Source organism: Galeopterus variegatus, unplaced genomic scaffold (assembly GCF_000696425.1).
Source record: "Galeopterus variegatus unplaced genomic scaffold, G_variegatus-3.0.2 Scaffold4729, whole genome shotgun sequence".
NCBI classification, from domain to species: Eukaryota; Metazoa; Chordata; class Mammalia; order Dermoptera; family Cynocephalidae; genus Galeopterus; species Galeopterus variegatus.
This window is the reverse complement of record NW_007730840.1, coordinates 106695-128508: the sequence shown is the minus strand read 5'-3', so window position 1 is coordinate 128508 and position 21814 is coordinate 106695. Positions and strand designations below refer to the sequence as shown.

The 21814-nt window shown below is 33.5% G+C and overlaps 1 protein-coding gene across 3 annotated transcripts in view; it reads left to right on the top strand.

Annotated features, from left to right (window-relative positions):
- Nucleotides 1-21814, top strand: part of DCAF6 (DDB1 and CUL4 associated factor 6) — a 126522-nt gene that overhangs the window by 49665 nt on the left and 55043 nt on the right. Inside the window, exons 8-12 of one of the 3 annotated variants that reach the window (XM_008588229.1) lie at nt 50-143; nt 1810-1929; nt 2490-2750; nt 12491-12661; nt 21067-21126. In XM_008588229.1, the coding sequence (XP_008586451.1) occupies nt 50-143; nt 1810-1929; nt 2490-2750; nt 12491-12661; nt 21067-21126 (706 nt within the window). The remainder of the gene's footprint in view (nt 1-49; nt 144-1809; nt 1930-2489; nt 2751-12490; nt 12662-21066; nt 21127-21814) is intronic. The other 2 variants (XM_008588227.1, XM_008588228.1) reach the window with 2 other exon arrangements.

Sequence of the window (21814 nt, the reverse complement as noted above, 5' to 3'; positions counted from 1 at the left end):
TGTGTTTTCTTTTAGACTTACATGGAATCTATTGATCCTTATCTTTTAGTTACGACAGCCTCCAGTTAAGCGTTTGAGACTTCGCGGTGATTGGTCAGATACTGGACCCAGAGCAAGGCCTGAGAGTGAGCGAGAACGAGATGGTAACTATACTTGGGTCAGCTTTTTTTGTGTATGGTATTTAAAAATTAGTATTTTAACTTATTTCCAATGGTTTTATTATTTATAAATGATGCTGTAATGAATATCCTTGTGCATATATATTGGTATATTTGTGCAAATGTATCTTAGGATAAATTCCTAAAAAGTAGAATGGTTGAGTCACTGGATAAATATATTTTAATTTAAAAAATTTTTAAAAAATTTTAATTGACACATAATAATTGTACAAATTGAGGGGGTACAATGTGATGTTTGGATACATGTATACAATGTGTAATGATGAAAACAGGGTAATTAACATGTTTATTTCAAATATTTGTCATGTCTCTGTGTTGGAAACATTCCAAGTCCTCCCTTCTAGCTATTTGAAATTATACAATAAATTATTAACTATAGTCACCATACAGAGCTGCAGAATAGAAGAACCAAAACTATGAAACACTTCACGAATTTGCATGTCATGCTTGTACAGGGACCCTGCTAATCCTCTCTGTATTGTTCCATTTTAATTTTGATAGTTACCAAATTATTCTCCAAAAAGGATGCACTAATTTATATTTCCAATGAAAGTATGACGATGCTCATTGCCTGAGAGAATATTGGGTATTATCAAACTTATTTATTTTAGCCTTTCTACTAGATATAAAGAGAAATGAAGACGAAATTTCTAACCCAAGAGTTTTGTAATAGCACAAGAAAAAGGTTTTTTTCTATCAAGCGCCTTTTACAAGTATAAGAAATTACCTTAAGAGCTTTAAGATGGCATACTTTAAAATAGAATTAATCTGAGTATATTTTATTAAATGGGTCTGTAGCCAAAATCTTATTCTAATGATTTCTGAAACTTCTTTTATGATCAAAAGCATATTCCCCAGTATATTATCCTTAGTACTATTCTACAATATATATTTAAGTATAAAGGTACATTATATAAAAACAATAAAGTATAAAATAAATTCTGATTTCACAGAAAATGCAAAAACAAGCGATTTTCATTTAAAATTATATAATTGTAGAATGGAGTTGTGACGTTTTTAATTTGACATCATACTTTTAATTTGAAAATGACCTTAAGAAAACAATTCATTTATTTGAAGGAGGAAAAGGAATGAGGGAAGAAACGAAATTATTTCTGGATTCAGTTTGTTTCAAATATCTGGAATTTGCTTACAATAAATGATTTTAATAATTGAGTTAAGAAAAACTCATGCAAAAACATGTCTATTTTGTGTCTATGTTTGATGATAACGACTTAGTGAGAGAGAAAACCTTTCTTTTAATCGATTCAACTTGGAATTCATGAGCCCTTCCTAGCTGGGAATTCTTAGAGCTGAAGATTCTAAGATCTGCTGAAGATGTAGGTTGGGCTGAGGGTGGGAGGTGTGGAGATGCCTAACAGTAGGCAAAGATGAGGAGATATAAGCCTCGTTTTCAAGGAACTCTCCATACAGATGGAGAGTCACTCACATAAACAATTGCTATGAAATGTGTGATGTTGCTAATAGATTTATGTAGATTAATATAGTTTATTTAGGCAAATGGGTTTTTAATTGCTTTCATTTTAAAGCCCTTCAAATCTAGGTTTTTGCATTAATGAAAGATCATGGCTTATTGTTAAATTCACTGACACGACCTATGTTGTAATAGGAGAGCAAAGTCCCAATGTGTCGTTGATGCAGAGAATGTCTGAAATGTTATCAAGATGGTTTGAAGAAGCAAGCGAAGTTGCACAAAGCAATAGAGGACGAGGAAGATCTCGACCCAGAGGTAATTTTTCTTGTTGATTAAAGTCATCAGAAAGCTGGCAAAAACTATTTATTGAAGCCAGTTTTATTTATATCATCTAAATTATGCCATGTTTTATATCTACAATTATCCCTAGGTTGTTCTTGTATTGTGTGAAGCAGTAGAGGACAAAAGGTATTAAATATAATTTGTCTCTTCTGATTCCACTAGACCTAGCCCTGTCTTTTGCTTTTCTCAAAAAAAAGGAAGAATCTAAGATTTCCCATTTTTAGCCCTTTTCAATGTACTCTAAGAATAGAAATATATAAAATTCTATAGACAGACAGATTTTATATAGTTGGAAAGATTTATTGTTTTAACAAGAATGTGTAGTAGATAGATTTTTATCGCTCTTGATTAACTTATTTGGTCAAATGGACCAAACCACCCATGGTTGTTATTGATATTCTGAAATTATATATTTGTGTGTGTGTATGTATGCCTGAGTGCAGGTGTGTGTATGTTTCCTGAATGTATCTCTTTAGAGTAGTTGGTTTTGGAAAGAATTTAAAGTTGAATTTGTATTAACGTATTTTTCGAAGGTGGAACGAGTCAGTCAGATGTTTCAGCTCTTCCTACAGTCCCATCAAGTTCTGATTTGGAAGTGGGTGAAACTGCAATGGAAGTAGATACTCCAGCTGAACAATTTCTTCAGCCTTCTACATCCTCTACATTATCAGCTCAGGTTCCTTCAACATCATCTTCCACAGAAAGCCCTCATTCTACTTCTTTGCTGTCTTCCCCAGACACTGAACAAAGGCAGTCTGGTGAGGCATCTGGACACCGTACACATCATCAGTCTGGTGAGGATTTTACTCTTTAAGTAGGTTGTGATTCATCTGATGATTTCTGATAATGGAGACTTCTTTTAGGCTGTTTTGAAAGATACAAAATCACATCAACTTCTTGCTGGAATAAATGATCAAAATGAGATGTAAACTGTGAACATGTAACTTAAATACAAAATTAAAGTGTGCCTAACTTGCATGAATTTTAACAAATAGCAGGAATCTTTAATTTACGTAAAACAGTTTATTTAAAAAAATACAGGTACCAACAGATAGTGTTTTGACATAGTTTAATGTACTTGGAGTTAAAGATTATTTTACAGACCATTATAGACCAAAATATCTTTCTAGATTTATTTGATTGTATGTCTGTATTAAAGTGATGGTGAGATTAAGCTCTTATTATTTCCATTGTATTTATATTCTTGATTATTTTTCCTCAAATCATGAAATACTTTTAATACATTCTGTATGGTAGATTTGATGTGGTTTCTTGCCGACAATATATACAATTTACCAAAAGAATTATTTTTCAAATATTTTCATGAAAGAGAATTATTTTACCAAATCTTTATCTTCTTGATACTTGATGCTAGTGAAAAAAATCAAATCCTAAATTCTGTTAAATACTGTTTTTTCCCTCAATATTATTACTCCTCGTGGTTAACTTTTTCCCCCAACTATGGAATGTATAAGCATATAATAGTAATTTTCAGCAAAATTACTTTACTTTTCTAGTTTTTTTAGTTTTTTAGTCCGTAGTTTACTTTGCATTTTAACTGTATAGATATAGTTATAATAACCAAAAATATGTTTATTAATATTTTTCTTTAGGTTCTTCTAAGGAAGTATTTTATTTGATACAGAGTCAAAAATATTAGCTACTAGACATACAGCTGGCAGGCCTGAGCTAAAATACATTTTATAAATTTCTAACAGCTTAGCTGCCAAGCTGTCACTTGCTTCTCCGGAAACTGATGCCAGATCACCAAATATGGGGTATTTTAAATTAAACACTCTTTTATCAGTATATCCCATTTTTGGCAATTCATTTGCAGTTTCTATGGGAGTGGAAGCCAGAGTCAATTACATAACTGTTAGCACTGTGTGCATTTTATCCATAATAATAAGCTAAAGCTGAACTACAAAACCAGGTTTTCCACCTTCTAATTGACACAGCATTTCAACTTATGGGAAAGCAAAATATTTTGGAGGGTTTGGGAAGGAGGGACAGAAGCAGTTAAAGTTTGTTTCTCAAAGCAGGTAAATTGGTAAAAGGAAGAATTTTTAAGGTCATAGCATTCTTGGAAATATTCTTAAAAATTCTGATCAATTATAAGTTATCAGGAAAACTTAGAAGACTCTCTAGCTTATGTTCAAGTTCCACTGAACTTAACTAATTCCTATTGTTTCTTAAACACATTTGTGAGTAAAGTATTTAGAGCTTCTTTTTAAAAATTTTTTATAGATACTTAATGCATTTTAATACTATATTTTAAATTGCTAGATTCCTTTTTAATGTCGGTATTAAATACCACAGTCATTTGAATCATTGAAATAGAAAAAAAATTTTTGTGATGATCATGTGATTATTATTTGAACATTACTTAGTACCTTTTTCAAAGGAAATAAGGAAATATTTTTAACTGGGAGATTACTGAGAGAATTTTGGTTGACTAAATTATGGATAATTGAAATACTTTCGTATTACCAAGACAGTATCACTTTTGAGGAAAATGATTTTGTGTTAGATGTAATGTCTAGAGGTTATGTCTGTAATTGTTTTGATAATAGCCCTTTTATTATTATATATTCCAACATTTCAACACTAAGGGCTTAATGATTTTTGTTTTGTTTTATTTTTGTTTTTTCCCGTCTCTTTTCCACTTGCCATAGCCTATCTAAGTCCAGATAGTTTTGTGAATATTGGAAATTGTCCATTCCATAAATGTAGCAGGTGGGAGTGTCAGATTAGAGCCATGATTTCTATTATTGCCTTGAGTAGAGATAGAGAAAATGAAAAAGTATGCTTCTGTCTATACTTGCCTTGCTGTGGATACCTTTTTATGTAAATGTTTATGCCTTTCCTTCATATTCCTTGCATTTCCTCTGTCATTTTTACTGGAGTGAAAGGAAAGGGACAATGGGAATGTGAAAATTTGCCAGGCAAAACTCCATCTCTGGTCGAACCTAATTGTCTGCCTTCTCTTGGGCTACGACTGAATCACTGAATGATAGTGAAGAAAGTCATGACTGCAGATTTCAGTGTGCTCAGCACTGTGTCGGAGTAATTTGTCTTTTAACGCTGTTGCTCTCCAACCATACAAAATGTTTGTTTTATACCTTCATGTCTCTCAAATGTTTAACACTCTCCCTAACCCTTGCCCCATCCCCAGCTGCTAACCCTCATTCATAGTGAAAAGGAAAGCACTCATTTTCCTACTATTGAATCTTGTCTGTATTCACATTGTGCTAGAGGCAGAAACACATTTTGGAAGAAACATGTCTGCTCCTACCAAAAGCTAGCCAGTGCCATTCCCATCCCTTTCCAGATTCTCAAAGACTTCGCTCCTTCTCCTGCATCATTATCATTGCCTTTTCTGCTGAAATTGTTCCTTTCTGCCTCAAACAGGCTCTTAATATCTCATTTCTTAAAAATTCTCACATTCCTCTCCAGCTACTGCCTTATTTCTCTGCTCCTTTTATAATCAGAGTTCTCAAAATAATTGCTCACATGTATTATCTCCATTTTCTTATCACATTCCATTTTTATTTGTCAACCAACCCCAATCTGCTTTTCAACCCCTTCCCCCCCTGAAACTTTTTATCAAAGTCATTAGTGACCTCCGTCCTGCCAAATTTAGAGGATATTTCTTAGTATCTTACTAGATTTTTTAACCCAGTTGCATTTAACATAGTCTTGTAACTTCTTTCTTGAAACTCTTCCCTTTCCTGGTATCTGTGACACTACTTTTGCCTGTTTACTCTTATTATCAATTCTGACTGGTTTTGTAGCAAACATTGTTCATGTTTCTTGTTCTGTCTGCTATTGAATATTATAGTTTGCATACACTGTATCCCTGGGTGATTGTATTAGTTCCCCATAGTTTTTAATATCTCCTCTATATTACTGCCTCTGATACGTATATCAACAATCTGATTTTATACCCTGAGTTCCAGAACCCTGTGTCCAACTGCTATTTTGACACTTCTTTTGTTTATCTTTGGACATCTTAAATTTAACACATCCAAACTAAAACTTAATTCAGCCTCCTACCCTTTCTGTTCTCTAATTTGTTCATGGTCCATTTATGGCTTAGTAAATTGTAATACTACCTGCCCATTTGCTAATTTTAATAACCTGTGAGTTATTCTTGATTCTTCCTTTCCCCTTATGTCCCACACCCAATTCATCAGCAAGTTCTGTTGATTCTGTATCCAAAATATATCTTCTTTCCATCTCACTATATTTTTTGTCTTCCAATTGATCTTCCTACTTCTACTCTTACTCCTTTGTAATTTATTCTCTGCGCAGCAGCTAGAATGAGTATTTTAAAATGCTAAATCTGATTACCTAACTTTGCCAGTTAGAACCCCTCAGAGGCTTCTAATTGCATTTAGAAATACAACTACAAAAGGAAAAAAAATCAAACTCCTTACCATGGACCTGTAAGAAGCTACATGGCCTGACCTTTGCCTACCTCTCTAGCCTCATCTAATTCCGCTTTCTCAGTCCCTGATGATCATTACACTTTAGATGTACACATTTCCTTTCAGTTCTTTAATGTGCCAAATTCTCTTCTGCTTCTTTCTTTTTTCTTTCTATCTTTCTCTCTGTCCTTTTGTCTGTCCTTCTGTCTGTCTTTTTCCTTCCTTCCTTCCTTCCTTCCTTCCTCCCTCCCTCCCTCCCTCCCTCCCTCCCTCTCTCTCTCTCTCTCTTTCTTTCTTTCTTCATCTGAGACTGTTCTCTGTATCTGAGAAGCTCTTCCCCCAGTTTACCACATGGCCAACTCATTTTTCCTTGGATCTCAGCTCAAAGCCAAAACCCATCTCAATTATAAAAGACCCACCTCAGGTAGAGTCCTCTTTCTTTCTACTCTCCCTAACATGTTACTCTATTATATAACCCTGCTTATTTTCTATTTTTTTCATTTTTGATTGATTTTTTTATGATAATTTCTCAGCAGAATATGCTGTCATGAAAACAAGGATGTTGTCTATCTTGTCTCTGAGTAAGCATCTTTTATCCTCAACAATAGTCACTTTCTACATATACAATAAGAATATTATGAGACGTTTAGTTATCTTTAAGCTGGTGTAGGATAAGTAGGGTATATTTAGCTATATTTTATTCTTTATATTATGTGAGGGTACTTCAAAAAGTTCATGGAAAGATTCATATTATCTTTTAACTCTTTTTCCACAAACCTTTTGAAATACGCTTGTAGTCGCAGCCCTACTTCATTAATTCTGTGTGTTTCCAGTAGGCTCCCAAAGTTTGATGACACGTAGTAGATGCTGTGATTAGATATCCAGTCATTCATCGTTTTGGATCTGTTGTTCGCCCTTGGCTGTCTAGACCACATAAGACTGAGTAGATAATTTTTCTTATCTTGTTCAAAAAGTTTTTTAAGGTAACTTAACAGAAATACTTTTTTAAAGTCACATGGTTATATATATAAATCAGTAGATCAGGATAAACAGAAATATGAATACGAGAAAATAAAATAAAATGAAGCCACAAGTCAGGTGAATATACAAAAGGCATGACCTGAAGAAGAGTATATCTAGAGGGGGCCACAAAGTTGGCTTCAGGTTATGTCACTGGATTAGAAAGATGAATATACTCAAATGGAATTTGAAATTAGCTGATAGGACATTTTTTTCTTCTTCACCCTTTGTATTCTCAAATTTTACTTTAATTCTTGTGTCAGACCATTTAAATCTTATTTTATGTATATAGCTCAGAATTTCATTAGACATTTTGATTCCTATACATTTTTTTTCTTGAACATTTAACAAAAGACTGTGCTTTTTTAAATGTGGGTATAAAATTATATATTTAAAAATCAGAAAGAGATGACTATAAGCTGAAACTACATAGGTTAAAATGAAATCTTCATAATGTTATTAACAAAAAGTATTTCAAAGTAACTATAAAATATTTTCTTCTTTTCTTAGTAAGTCCTGTCAGATCTTTCTTTTAGTTATTTCTTAAACTAAGCCTGAAAATGTTTTCCTTTAGTGCATTATTTGTAATTTTTTCCCATGTTAACAATCTTCTTATAATGAGAGAGTAGTAAATGAGGCAGTCTTTCCAGTGTTACAGTTTAATTTTTTCCTTTGGTTTTATTTTAACCTATGTAAAGAATATGATTAGAGAATGAGGTAACTTTAAATGTACTGATATCCCCATCCAATCTAAAATTGAGTTTTGGGGGCTCACCTTGAGAAGCGAGTCACTTAAAGGATCCCTATGTTTCCAATTAAATAGACCACTCAGACCATGAGTATTTAGTTTTTAAAGATAATGTATGATATGGTCTATGTGTGGATTCCTACTTATTTACAAATAATTGTGTCACTCAAATTACAAATTTATTCAGGCCTATGCAGAATCATTATAGTTAAATTGAGAAAAATTGCTGGGGAAGTAAGAACTCTGTTGTACAGCAAACTTGTCAAAGCCCAAATATCTACATTACAGTTTTCTTAAATGGGGTTAGTGATTAGTCAGACTAGGTATAGGCCATTTATAGGTTAGAAAAAAGTGGAGATATTAAGTTGATGGCACTTTGGGGAAACTAAATAAGAAAACAGAGAAACTTGGAAGTCAGTGAAGGAGTGACCAGTCCAAGAAGAAAAAATGCACAAGGATCACCAGGACAAGAAGCAAGTTGGGACTAGAAGACAGATTGATAGCAGGCAGATAAAGTACCACTGAATTAGATATAAAAATAATTCAGAGCCCAGGACGGAAGACCCTGTGTATTGTAGAGGCAGGATGTGAAGGTTAGAACCAAGTGGACCTAGAATTAAGCCATTAGGGAGAATAGCCTAGAGTCTTTCAGAAGAAAAGAATAGAGTTAGTCGTTTTAGGAAATGAAAGTACAGATTTCCTGTAGCAGTTCCAGATACCTTGTTCAGTTTTTTGTTGTTGTTTTTAAAATTCAAACCAAGGTATTCTTTGTATTCGTTTTCAGTTGGCTTATGTTAATGAAAACTAAGTCTCCAAGCATTTATCCACATTTATGAATTATATGGATATGTTTTTAAAAGGATGTAATGTATATGTATCTTTACTTTAATATTTCAAGCTGCTAGCCAAACTGTGTTTAATATGGTATGTTTGGTTGGAATTTTTAATTTAATACTTTTCTTTCCTAGTTAAGTGGTGACTTATTTTCTTAACCTCAATATATTTTTTTTAACATAAGGGGGAAAGCCACCATACAACCAGCCGTAAAAGTAGACAAATTCTTCTTTGAAAAGAACTGGAAACATTGAATAAGTAGTTATTAAGGTTATCATAACTAAATCTTGATTTTCCAAATTATAGAGCATTACCACATGCATCTAGAGCCTGCTATTTATTTGCTACATCCCCAGGTGGTTCTAGGATGGAGACTTAGATCCTCATAAAACATTTGGCAGCTCAAGAGAGAGGGTTTGAAACTCCAAAGAAATTGAGTTTTTGTGATTTTTCTTTTTTTTTTTTAAGCAAATTTTACCTATATGTATTCTTTCTATATAGATTTCTTTTGAAGTCTAAAATGACAAACTTATGGCACATTTGGCAGCTCAAGAGAGAGGGTTTGAAACTCCAAAGAAATTGAGTTTTTGTGATTTTTTTTTTTTTTAAGCAAATTTTACCTCTATGTATTCTTTCTATATAGATTTCTTTTGAAGTCTAAAATGACATACTAATGTATGTCTAAAATGACATACTAATGTATGTCTAAAATGACATACAAACTTTTGAAGTCTAAAATGACAAACTTATGGCTGTATACTAATGCTTTATTTTATATTGCTAAAAGCATTACTGTTACTCAGACTGTAAATAAGGTATCTGTACATACCTAAGAAGGAGGCACTGTGCCATTGAACATGACCATTTATTTGTCAGTGAATACTATCGTAGTTGGTACTGGAGAATTTTCTTGAAAACTAATTATGAGGGACTGTGATGATACTTGAATTGTTTATTAAATCTTAGCTACCAATTGGCTAATTGAATAAAATTCTTTATTAACAGAGGCCATGATAACAAGAGGTTGTAGTATCTCTGACATGATTAATTCCTGAAATAATAAACCAAATTTCGCACCCTTATAATCTATGTATAAGAGGCTGAAAGTTATTTAGTAGTTTATGTAATTTGTTGCTACTGTCACTGATAACAAGAGGTTGTAGTATCTCTGACATGATTAATTCCTGAAATAATAAACCAAATTTCACACCCTTATAATCTATGTATAAGAGGCTGAAAGTTATTTAGTAGTTTATGTAATTTGTTGCTACTGTCAGATGCTCCCACAACCAAATCTACAACTATTAACTTCTCTACCAATATTCTCTGCCCACACCCCCGCCTTTGTTTACAGTTGTGAAATTTTAATGCACCTATTCAAAACCAGTTCCTCCTCTTATCCACTGAAACTCCTCCCAAGGACATTGTTTCTGCAGTTGCCCACTTTTCATGCATCAACTTTTTCCCTCCCCCCAAATTAAGCATTCTCCATCAGAATGCAAACATGTGTATTATCTCCCAAACTAAAACACACATCTCCTTTGACTCTGTTTCCCTACCAAAAATCATCCAATTTTTCTGTTCCCCACCTACAGCAAGACTTCTGCAAAGAGCATACAGTCACGTGCCACATATGATGTTTCATTCAGTGACAAACTGAATGTACAATGGTTGTCCCACAAGATTGTAATGGCTGTACTACATAGCCTAGGTGTGTAGTAGGCTGTACCATATAAGTTTCTGTAAGTGCACTCTGTGATGTTCACACAATGACAGAATCGTGTAATGATGCATTTCTTAGAGCCTGTCCCCATGGTTAAGCGACACATGGCTGTATATGCTTTGTGTCTTTATTTTATTAACTACCCTTTCTCTTGAACCGGCCACAGTCAGGTTTTGACCTGTTTATTTCACTGAAACAGGTCATTATTAACTTCCATGGTGCAAAATTCAGTGGTTGGATCTCAGTCAGCATCTTTTTCAGTATGTCAGTAGCACTTGACACTGCTTATTCCATCTTTTGTGACACACTTTCATCACTTATCCTACAGAACTCTGTTCACTCAGTTCTTTCACTCCTGTCTGGCTTTTCCTTCTTACTCTTTTTAGAGGTCCTCCTCCTTTTAAACATTGGAGTGCCCCAGAGTTCAGTTCTTAGACCTCTTCTCTGTCATCACTTATTCTCCAGGGGGCTTAATATAACATCACCAGTGTCATCCTATATCTCCTCTGAATCCTAGATTCTTATATTCAGTCTCTACTTAATTTCTCCACTTGGATGTCTATTGGTTCTTTTATTCCCCCCAATATTGCTTGTTCCTCTTTCATTCTTCCCAGTTGCAATAAATGGCAACTCTATTTTTCCTGTAACCTAGACCAAAAACTTTGGGATCCCTCTATATCCAAACTCTCAGCAAATTTTGCTGTCTTTAAAATACATCTCACATCCCGATACACTACCTCCTGAGCATTTGCACTTGCTCTTCCATCCACCTGGAACGTTTTTCCTCTGGATATCCATGTGGTTTATGCCTTCATGTCCTTGAGGTCTTTTTTCAAATGGCACCTTACAAGAAGCTTTCCCTAATGACCATATGAAAAATAACAGCCCCTCCCTTACTGTCTCTATACCCCTTACCTTACCCTACCAGTTTAATTCATAGCAATTATCCCCACATGACACATACAAACGCGTATATATGCTATGTATGTGTGTTCACGTTTGTTTTTCCCTCAGAACACAAACTCCATAGGAGTAGGGAACATTTTGTTTAATATTTTATTTATCCCCAGAGCCGAAAACAATGCCTTGTAGATAGTAGGCACTGAATAAAATATCTCTTTGCAGAATTTTCAGTTATTTTTCTACTTTTTATCTGTGACCACTTCTTCAATAAAGGTTAAGAAATTAATGGTTGTGTAAATCTTTTTGAACTCAAAAAAAAAAGAAAAAGTAAATAATAGTTCTAACATAAAAAGAAACATTTAGCTGAAGAATATGTAACTTTTACTTTTTAAGAGCTCTTTTCTAGTAAATTCCTAGAGAATTTAGGAATTTTCATTATTTAATTTAATTATTGATTGAAATTAGTGAAAAAAACTTAAGTTTTTGTCTGTAGATTAGATGATTTAACTGGTATTTTTCGATTTTTGGTTTTCTAGTATTTGTTGTAAAAAGAGATAAAATTAGTGAGAATAGAAATGTTCATTTAAAAATCTTTTGCTTATGGAGTTCTTTATTTCCATTCTGTTTAATTACCTAAATATTCTTAGATGAATATGTCTCTAATTCATCGTAGTAAAAGAGAAGTAGTTGGGTGTTTGTATATAGTTTGTCTCATAATTTAATGACCAGTAATTTCTTTTTTATCAGTAATTTGTTTTTAGTATTCTTTTGTGAGACATGTTTTATTTATATCCTTTGTCTCTTAATGTATAATCAAATTCTTATTGTTTTTATGTTATTACTATCTTTTCAACTTTCTTTTCCTATTTGTGTCAGAATTTTTAAGGGGGCCTGAGATAGCTTTGCTCCGTAAGCGCCTGCAGCAACTGAGGCTTAAGAAGGCCGAGCAGCAGAGGCAGCAAGAGCTAGCTGCACAAACCCAACAACAGCCTTCCACTTCTGATCAGTCTTCCCATGAGGGCTCTTCACAGGACCCTCATGCTTCAGGTCATTACTGTCAAGTGTCCTTAAGCAGCTGATAGAGTTGTTTTTTAATACTGCTAGTGTGTAATAAGATGCTTCCTTTTTCCCATTCAAAAAGAGAGCTAATGCGCTTGCAGCTTATCCCTCCCTTCCTTGCACGTGGTGGTATTCAACATCACGTGCTAGAGAGACATATTGGCTGCAGCATTTGCCTGAAAGATAAACATAAAATAACCCATTATTTTATTTCTAATTATATTTGGAGAGAGGCAAATATTTGTTACTTTCATACCTGATGAACTACTTTCTAATAATTATCTAGTGATGTAGAGTCTGTGTTGATATTTTGGTTGAAATTTTCTATATGCCGAAGTAAATTTATGTTTATGGCTTCTAGCTCTTTTTTTTTGCTTTGAAAGTCAACTTATATTTCCATATAAGCCAAGTAATGCTAGATTTAAAATTATATTATTGTTTGGCCATACTAGCATGCTGACTCAATCATTCCCTTTTATTATTATTTCAATTGTTCCAGTATTTGCTGAGTTATTCCTTCTATACATAATCAACTTTCTAATATGTAGGGCAGCAAAAGTACTTCATAGTCTCATGTTCCTGTTCTTATGCTATAAAATTCTGATAAAACAGTAATAATTTGTGCCACTGTCTTTTTCATTGAGTATTTTAATGGCCCAGTTATTTTAATGACCAGAAAGCTCATGATGCTCAATATTAATTTGTTGAAAGAATTAATTACATACAGCACAAAATAATTTGTCAGTTAGTTCTTTCAAGATGGATAATAGGTACCTTAAATCCTATGGTATAGGTATTATAGTAGGTGCTATAAATCTTTATTTAGGAATGAGAATGTCTCAGTTCTCATACTAATGAGTTTATAATACTTGGTTTGATATACTTTGTTCTGCCACCCTAAAGAATGATGAGTGTGGTTGTTAATTACTTGGAATTAATTTGTATATTGGTAAAACTGCACTACCTTCACTTTATAAATATCTGTTCCAGTAAGTGCTAGGGTAATAAAATAAGTTAAAACCATTGTAATAAAGATATGATATTTGGGACAAAACATAGACTTGATTTTAATTCAGTGTTACTAATGGAGGTAATATCAGGCAGACAAAGATGTCTCTCTCTTTTCTGTAAGGAGTTTTTCCTATACTGAAAATTAACAAGAAAGTTTGATCAGATTACAATGAGGACATTTAATTATAAAACATTTTGCTGTGATTTTGTGCTGTATATAAAACCTAAGCAAAGTATTTTGAATGTAACAACAAAAAAATCATGAAACATAAAAACTAGTAAAAAGGAAAATAAAATGTCCCTACACATACAAATATTTTTAAAATACTGAAATTTCATAGGTAAAAACCAAGTATTAAAAAGTAAATTTGAGTATAAAGCAAAACTGTCTACATTAGCAGGAAATCAGTGTGCAGTTTGGATGTTAGAAAAATATTTTAAGACTCACTAGCCTGTCATATCTAGTTCACCAATTTGAGTTGAGGCAGGTTCTTTTTAGAATCAGAAAGGTTTAGGATGATTATATGAGAGTACTTCAGAAAGTTCATGGAAAAATAGAAACAAGACTCAAACAACTCAACAGCAGAAAACCAAAGAACCCAATTAAAAAATGAGAAAGGACCTGAACAGACATTTCTCAAAAGAAGACATACATATAGCCAAAAACCACATGAAAAAATGCTCAAAAGTACTGATCGTCAGGAAAATGCAAATTAAAACCACAATGAGATATCATCTTGCCCCAGTTAGAATGGCTATTATCAAGACAGAAAATAACAAAAGCTTGCAAGGATTCAGAGGTAAGGGAACCCTCTTGCATTGTTGGTGGTAGTGTAAATTGGGACAGCCATGTGGAAAACAGTATGGAGGTTCCTCAGAGAACTAAAAATAAATGTACCTTACAACCCAGCTATCTCACTACTAGGGATATACCCAGAGGAAATGAAATCAATATATCAAAAAGACATCTGCAGTCCCATGTTCATCGCAACGCTATTCACAATGGCCAAGAGATGGAATCAACCTAAATGCCTATCAGTGGATGAGTGGATTAATAAACTGTGGTATATACACACAATGGAATACCATTCAGCTGTAAAAAGAAATGATATCCTATTATTTACAGCAACATGGATGGAACGGAAAACCATCATGTTAAGTGAAGTAAGTCAGGCATAGAAAGACAAATACCATGTGATCTCACTCATTGTGAAATCTGAAAAAAAAAAGTGGTTCTCATAGAAGTAGAGAGTAGAATAATGGTTACCAGAGGCCAGGAAGGGAAGGAGAGTGGGCTGTGAGGAGAAGTGGTGGACTAACAAGTACAAAACTGTTATCTACCCTAAGTGAATCATTGTTCACTCTATGCATGTACTGAAACAGCACACTGTACCCCACAAATATGTACAAGTAAATGTTAAAAATAGAAATAAAAGATAATACTAGTCTTTCTTTCCATGATCTTTTTAAGGTACTTTTTTATGGGCTCTGTGAAATAAGATGCTGTCTTCACAACTCTGTGTCATTCTTATTAAATAGTATCTAGTTTGGTAACCAGTTTATTTGTGATCATCTATAAAAAGGTAAAGTTGAGTAGACACCTTCCGAGTTTTGAAGTTGAGAAACATGTTATCTTTTCTTTGTTATCAAACAACATTCTTGGGCCCCCGAGGCTATGCACATGGACCAATATTAGAAGCCCTTAGTGCTGTCACTCAATGCATGTTGCTCCCTTTACCTACAAGGTGAAGTACTTCATCTGTATCATGTGTTTTTAACACAGCATTCATATGAGGCCCTAATAAATCTAGTATGTAATATGCCATGGATTCATTTGCTAGTGCTACTTTTATTCTGTTCTCACATGTCATAGGAACACTATTTGGTAATTACAAGTATTAGGAACAGTTAATAATGTGTTGTGAATTAGTTATAAGGGACAACTAATAAAATCTATATATTTTGTTCATTGAGTAAATTTTGTATTTGAGGAAAAATGAGTTATTCTAATACAAAATTCTTCATTTCAGAACAGATTATAAAAATACAGAATAGAAATTAAATTTATGAAATTCAGGGAGATAAGTTTTAATTGAATAACAATAAAACTTTATCTTATACTTAATGATTAAATACAATTTCGTGTATGTGTATTAGGGACATTGATTGATTCTTTTATGATAGACATTACTATTATCTATTGGTACAGAAAGCACCAAAATTAGTATTCTAGGTTTTAATTTGTTAATAATAGAAGAATGTGCATTTCTTATATATAAAATTTTTTTCCATTATATCTTGCTATCTTTAGAATCTAAAATCAGTAAGTGATGATACTGCCAATAAATTATATTTCTAACATTACTATTATCTATTGGTACAGAAAGCACCAAAATTAGTATTCTAGGTTTTAATTTGTTTATAATAGAAGAATGTGCATTTCTTATATATAAAATTTTTTCCATTATATCTTGCTATCTTTAGAATCTAAAATCAGTAAGTGATGATACTGCCAATAAATTATATTTGTGTTGTCTTCTCACCTATTTAAGTTTTTAGGTGTAAGGTATCCAAAGGAGACATTACTATGATTCGGAAATGAAATTTTAATAAGTGTAGGAAGAATTTCTGAATTATTACGTTGTCTGGCAAACGTTTTATTCGCTCTTCAAACTATAGGGCTCATGGGAATCTTTTGTGAAAGGCTAAGTGTAAGATGAATCAACAATACCTAATTTCTGTAGGAAAGTGAGATCAAACCATCAAACAAACCACTTTGTACAAATAATAATCTATATTTTTAGTGAGATTAAATGGAAGAGGCCTGATGGTATTTAATGATAATCCCAGATGTGATATTATCTGTTGCCAATGTTTCTTGGTAATTGAAGACTAAAACATCATTCCAAGGCACCAGATGATATCACCTTCAGGTTCAAGTTATTAAAATGAGCTATATGAAATGGATGTTAGGAGATGTTTAAACAGTGATTTTCCTTTTTATTCCCCCCCAGCTGTGTACTCTTTCATCAGAGTCTTATGTGGAAGTTCTAATATAAAATATGTAAAAATAGCACTGTTGTAATTTAAATAAGAAGGGAGATAAGGAGTGATGAGTGATGACCCACCTGCTTGCTCCTCTTGCTACCACCAAGGCTCCTCTGCTCCCCAAAGCCCAGTTTGAAAAACCACTGCTCTAAAAGAATTTTTGATCCCTGTAAATGATAATCCTTCAGAACTAATTTTTAAAAATACAGTTTTTCAGCATCAGAATACAGCATTTTAAAATATTTTTACTTTAGTTTTTAAAAAGTAGTTTTTTTCTAGACTGTTTGGAAATACACCCTAATTCATTTAGGAAATACATCATAATTCATTTCTAGACTTATAGGAAATATACCATAACTCATACTAAGTGAAATTTTTTAGTCATTTTTTTTTTTTTTTAAATCGTGAAGAGATAATTTGCCTTCATCACATCAGTGCCTGGGCATTAGACTGGCTGAATTCTTGTCCCTGGTGCTATGAGCAGATGACCTTGGGCAGATCATTTGGCTGCTTTAATGCCTCAGTTTCCCAGTTATTGATTTATTTAGATAGTGTGGCCTATCATAATTTACAGAGATGGCATAAGGATGGTTTAGACAATGCTACATATATAAAGATTTTATACTCCTAAAGAGAGTAGTACACATAATAATGTACTATATTATAGTATCTTTTGTTTACTACTTCAAAATGTCTTCATATCAAGGCCACTTAAGGTTGATAGCATTCAGGGTTTTGAATGAGCTGTATGTATGTTTATCACATGAATGCCCTAAACAGCTATGGCAGAGGCATTCAGCATATGGCTGATTTTAAGCCCAACTCTTTTTTTCCATTTCAGGTCCCCTGAAGTCATGGGTTGCTGGCTCCTGCTCAGAGTGACAGCACCCTGTGGAGTCTGCTGGTACTGGCCCAACCACCACAGAACCCCACTGGAGCATGGAGCCAGCCTAGAGAGGGTCAGGTAGGAACTGTTTTTTCACTTTATGGCACGGTTTTGCCAATTGGAAAAAAAAAAAAAAAGTAACTTTTATACCCCGAAAACGTTTAAAACATTGGTGATTATTTTTGAAAAAGGGCTTTTCAAAACTGAGCCATATTGGAAAAAATCAGCACTTACCCGATCCTGTGCAAGCAGGCTCTATACAACATCAGAGTCCCCCACAGTGTCCATAATGACAGTCACATATTAGCACTTCTCAAACCCATGTTTTTAGTGTTTGTAAGTAGCTAATAAATCAGATGTGATATTGGCCTAGTTCTGCAGGCATTCTGTAACTACCATAAATGACAGAGTCCTAAGCAAAACAATGATGAGCCTTTTAGTTTTAGATCTTTAAACATGGTAATATGCTCCATATTTTTCAGAACAGCTATGTATCATTTTTTTATTTAATACCATATCTGAAAAATAGGCAAGTAGTAATAACAGCTGTTTTCAGTGTGCTACCTAAGTAGTTTACATCTCAGTAAATCTTCACAAGAATACTAGGTGGTAGATATTATGATTATCCCCACTTTACAGATGGAGAAATTGAGACTTAGATAAGTTAAATAACTTGCCCAGGGTTACAATATTACTAAGTAGAAAAGCCACATTTGAACCCAAGAAATCTGGCCGAAGAATAGTTGTTATGTACCTATTAGGCTATAATTATCTATCTCTTTTTCTCTAATTGAGAAAATTCTGGTGTCAGGGGGCTAAAGAATTTTCTCAAGACCAAAATGATGATTTTTCAGAAATTTATAATAATCGATGCTGAGATACATTGAGCTTAGTACTGAATGAGCTTTTCCTTAAAGTTTAATTCTACCTTAAAAATAATATTTTAATTCTAAGCACTTCATGTAAGATGACCAGTCATATTACATTTTATAATGAATTATCATTGGGCCATGTATTCAGATTTTTATTTTGTGATGGTGCTTTCTAGAAGATATTTCACAGGGAAATGGAGGAGAATATGCGAACAACCGAAGTGATCAACTTGGACTAACAATTACATTTTTTTTATACTAGCTATTCTGATGTTATTGTATTAATATTTGGAAATGTTTCTGTAAAATATGAGTTATGGTATTGTATTTATGAATACAATACCATAACTTAAAATGTTTATGTAACATGAAAATAATCCTATCAAAAATGGCATGGTCCCAGATTATAAATATAATGGAAGCAATGACTGAGAAGGATTTCTTATTAAGATTAATCTTCAAGATGAGAGGAAAAACAAATTCCCCAGAAATATACAATATCTGTGACAGAATGTAAAACCAAAAAGGAAACCCTTTTATTTTAATAGTATCTTTCCGTTTTAACATAAGCTTTAATATTTTGAATCCTTTAAGAGTTTAAAAATAGTTTTGTGGAGATAACAGCATTCTAGGTCCTTCATCAGTGTGGTTTTTCAATGACTTACTCCTTCCTAAATTTTATTAAAAAATTAAATAAGATGCACTTTATTTCAGTAAGATTTGTATGTTCCATAATATTTATGAAAAAATTGTTCAAAAAGGAGATTTCTTGGAGAGTTTATAGTTGTCTTAGGGCTCTTAATTATTAAATGAGATCACAATGAAATGTATAACAAATTCAAGGAATGAAAAATATTTCATAAGAAACTTTTAGGAGGTTTTTCCAATATTTATTTCACTGAGTCATATTATTTTTATGCTTTTCTTTACTCTAAAGAATATAATTTTATTTCTAAAGACTAAGTTATCTGTTCTTGAAAAACAGCATAGATGACAATGTCGAATCTAACTCTGAAATGCATAAGTGAGAAGTCCTAAAAAGGAAAGTAAAGATAAGGGAACTGATTGAAATACTATTGTTCCCACTTTCTTTTTCTGTATGTAGTAAAGATTTGTTTACCTGAATGTTTTTATGAAGAGGTGATAAGTAAAGACAAGTAAAAGCTGTTATTCAAATAATGGTTATGCTTTATTAAAATCTAGTAAGACAAAAATCTATAAGCAAACTGGTGCTTTTAGAAAATGGAAGATTTAAAGTCGATACAAGTGGTACCAGTAGCAGGATTCAGACTTTTAAATGTGCAAATGGAAGCCACCAAATGATGTAAAATTGGTGTGAACTCAGGATATACTGGCAAACTTCTCTTAGCTATCCAGTTAAGGATAATCTTCACTTAAAATACCTACTTTTTGGGAAATGAAATGCCTTTATGAGCAGAAACTGGTGATAGGCCAAAAGTGTTTTATTAATATTTGCCAAGAACTAGAGCATAGGATATTAGAAATTAGGAATTATTGTTACATTTGGAGGAGAGCTATGCTTATTACCTACATTTTTCGTTTTACTTTAGAGCCCCACTGGGACACTGGAACCCAAGCTAGGAATGGGAAGAAGCTACTTCCTTCTGTTCCCTAGTTCCTTGCTTAGGTTACTAGATCCCTAGGCTGGTAAAGAAAAAAGGAGAAGATTAGCCCTAAAAATATTGCTAATTATTGTCAGAAACTTGTTTAGAATTAAAACTTAACAATTTACCAGATGAGTGCTCTTTCCATTTTATCACGCTGCCTTCTTCTATACCAGTGTTTTGCAAACAGTAGAACCCGTTTATAAAATAAATTCTTACATAGAAACTCAGTATATCAAAAAGATGAAAACAAAGCTGTCCTATTTGAAGCCAAGGTAGAAAGTGTAAAGCCCAGACCAATAAGCCTTCTCCTTACCTCTTTTCCTTTCCCCACCACATACCTCTAAAGAAACCCAAGCCTTCACAGAGTATAGTTTTAATATGCACAGTATACCATAGAATTTTAAAGTTATGTGTGTTTCTGTGATGGTAATTATTACTATATTGAATCTTTTTCTTATCAGCCGTTTTCTTTGTCTAACATCTTGACTTGAGCTCCTTGTTCATGGTACAGCAAACATCATCTTGCAAAGTGTAGTGAGCATCTCATTTCACACTTTGAATCCTCCAAGGGAGGATGAAAGCCATCTTAAGGAACTGGAGAGGGAGTTTGAGAAGGGCAAGGAATTTTCTCTTCAGTGAAGGAGATACCCCACTTTTAATTTATCTACCTTGCACTTTGTGCCTGTGCTAAATGAATTTGATAAAAGATATATGCATGGAAGTAGAAGCATATTTCCTTAACTCATTCTCAAAGTTGCTAAATGCTTGCCTGGAATAACATATCTTAAGCACATGGCCCTGCTTACTCACTGCTTGGGAGACACACCACAGTACTTACTTCTATTCCCTCCCCTTATACATTTGTTTCTTAAGCTTAGAGATGATCATGACATTGCTGTGCAGTTTTCTGCTGCTTACTTTTAAGTTGAAATCTCATTTTTGTTTCAGATTCTCCTTCTTCTGTGGTTAACAAACAGCTCGGATCCATGTCACTTGACGAGCAACAGGGTGCGTGCAACAGGAGATGCGCTATGCCCATCCATCCATAGTTTTATTACAGTGCATAAACAAAGCTCTCTCTCTTTTTCACCGCATTTCATTTTGATTATGATCTTATAGTCATTATTTTGTAGACTAAATTGCCCTAGGTGGTATTGTTCACAAAGGGCCTCCTTGGCCTATGCAAATTATTTCCTATGTAACCTAAGTTAATTTCTACTTTGGCACTTTATGCCAACTTTGAATTCTCTCCCTCTAACAACACTGTAATGGGTATAAACTATATCCATTTTTTAATTCTGGATATCATAAAATTGTGTAGAACTCTGGGTGTCAGGTTAGCATATTACCTTGTTGCTCATTTAGGAAAAGTCATTTGAGCATAATAATATTCTGTATTACTACATTGCTATGTTAATGATACTGGGTTTTATGTCTCACTTACCTGATGGGCAAACTCCTGATAGCTTTAACTACAAGGAAGACAGTTAAGAACACAAGTTAATGATACTGGGTTTTATGTCTCACTTACCTGATGGGCAAACTCCTGATAGCTTTAACTATAAGGAAGACAGTTAAGAACACAAGATAGGGCCGGCCCGGTGGCGCACTGCTATAGTGCGCCGCTTGGGAAGCGCGGTGGCGCTCCCGCCGAGGGGTCGGATCCCACATACAGACCCGCCGCTCACTGGCTGAG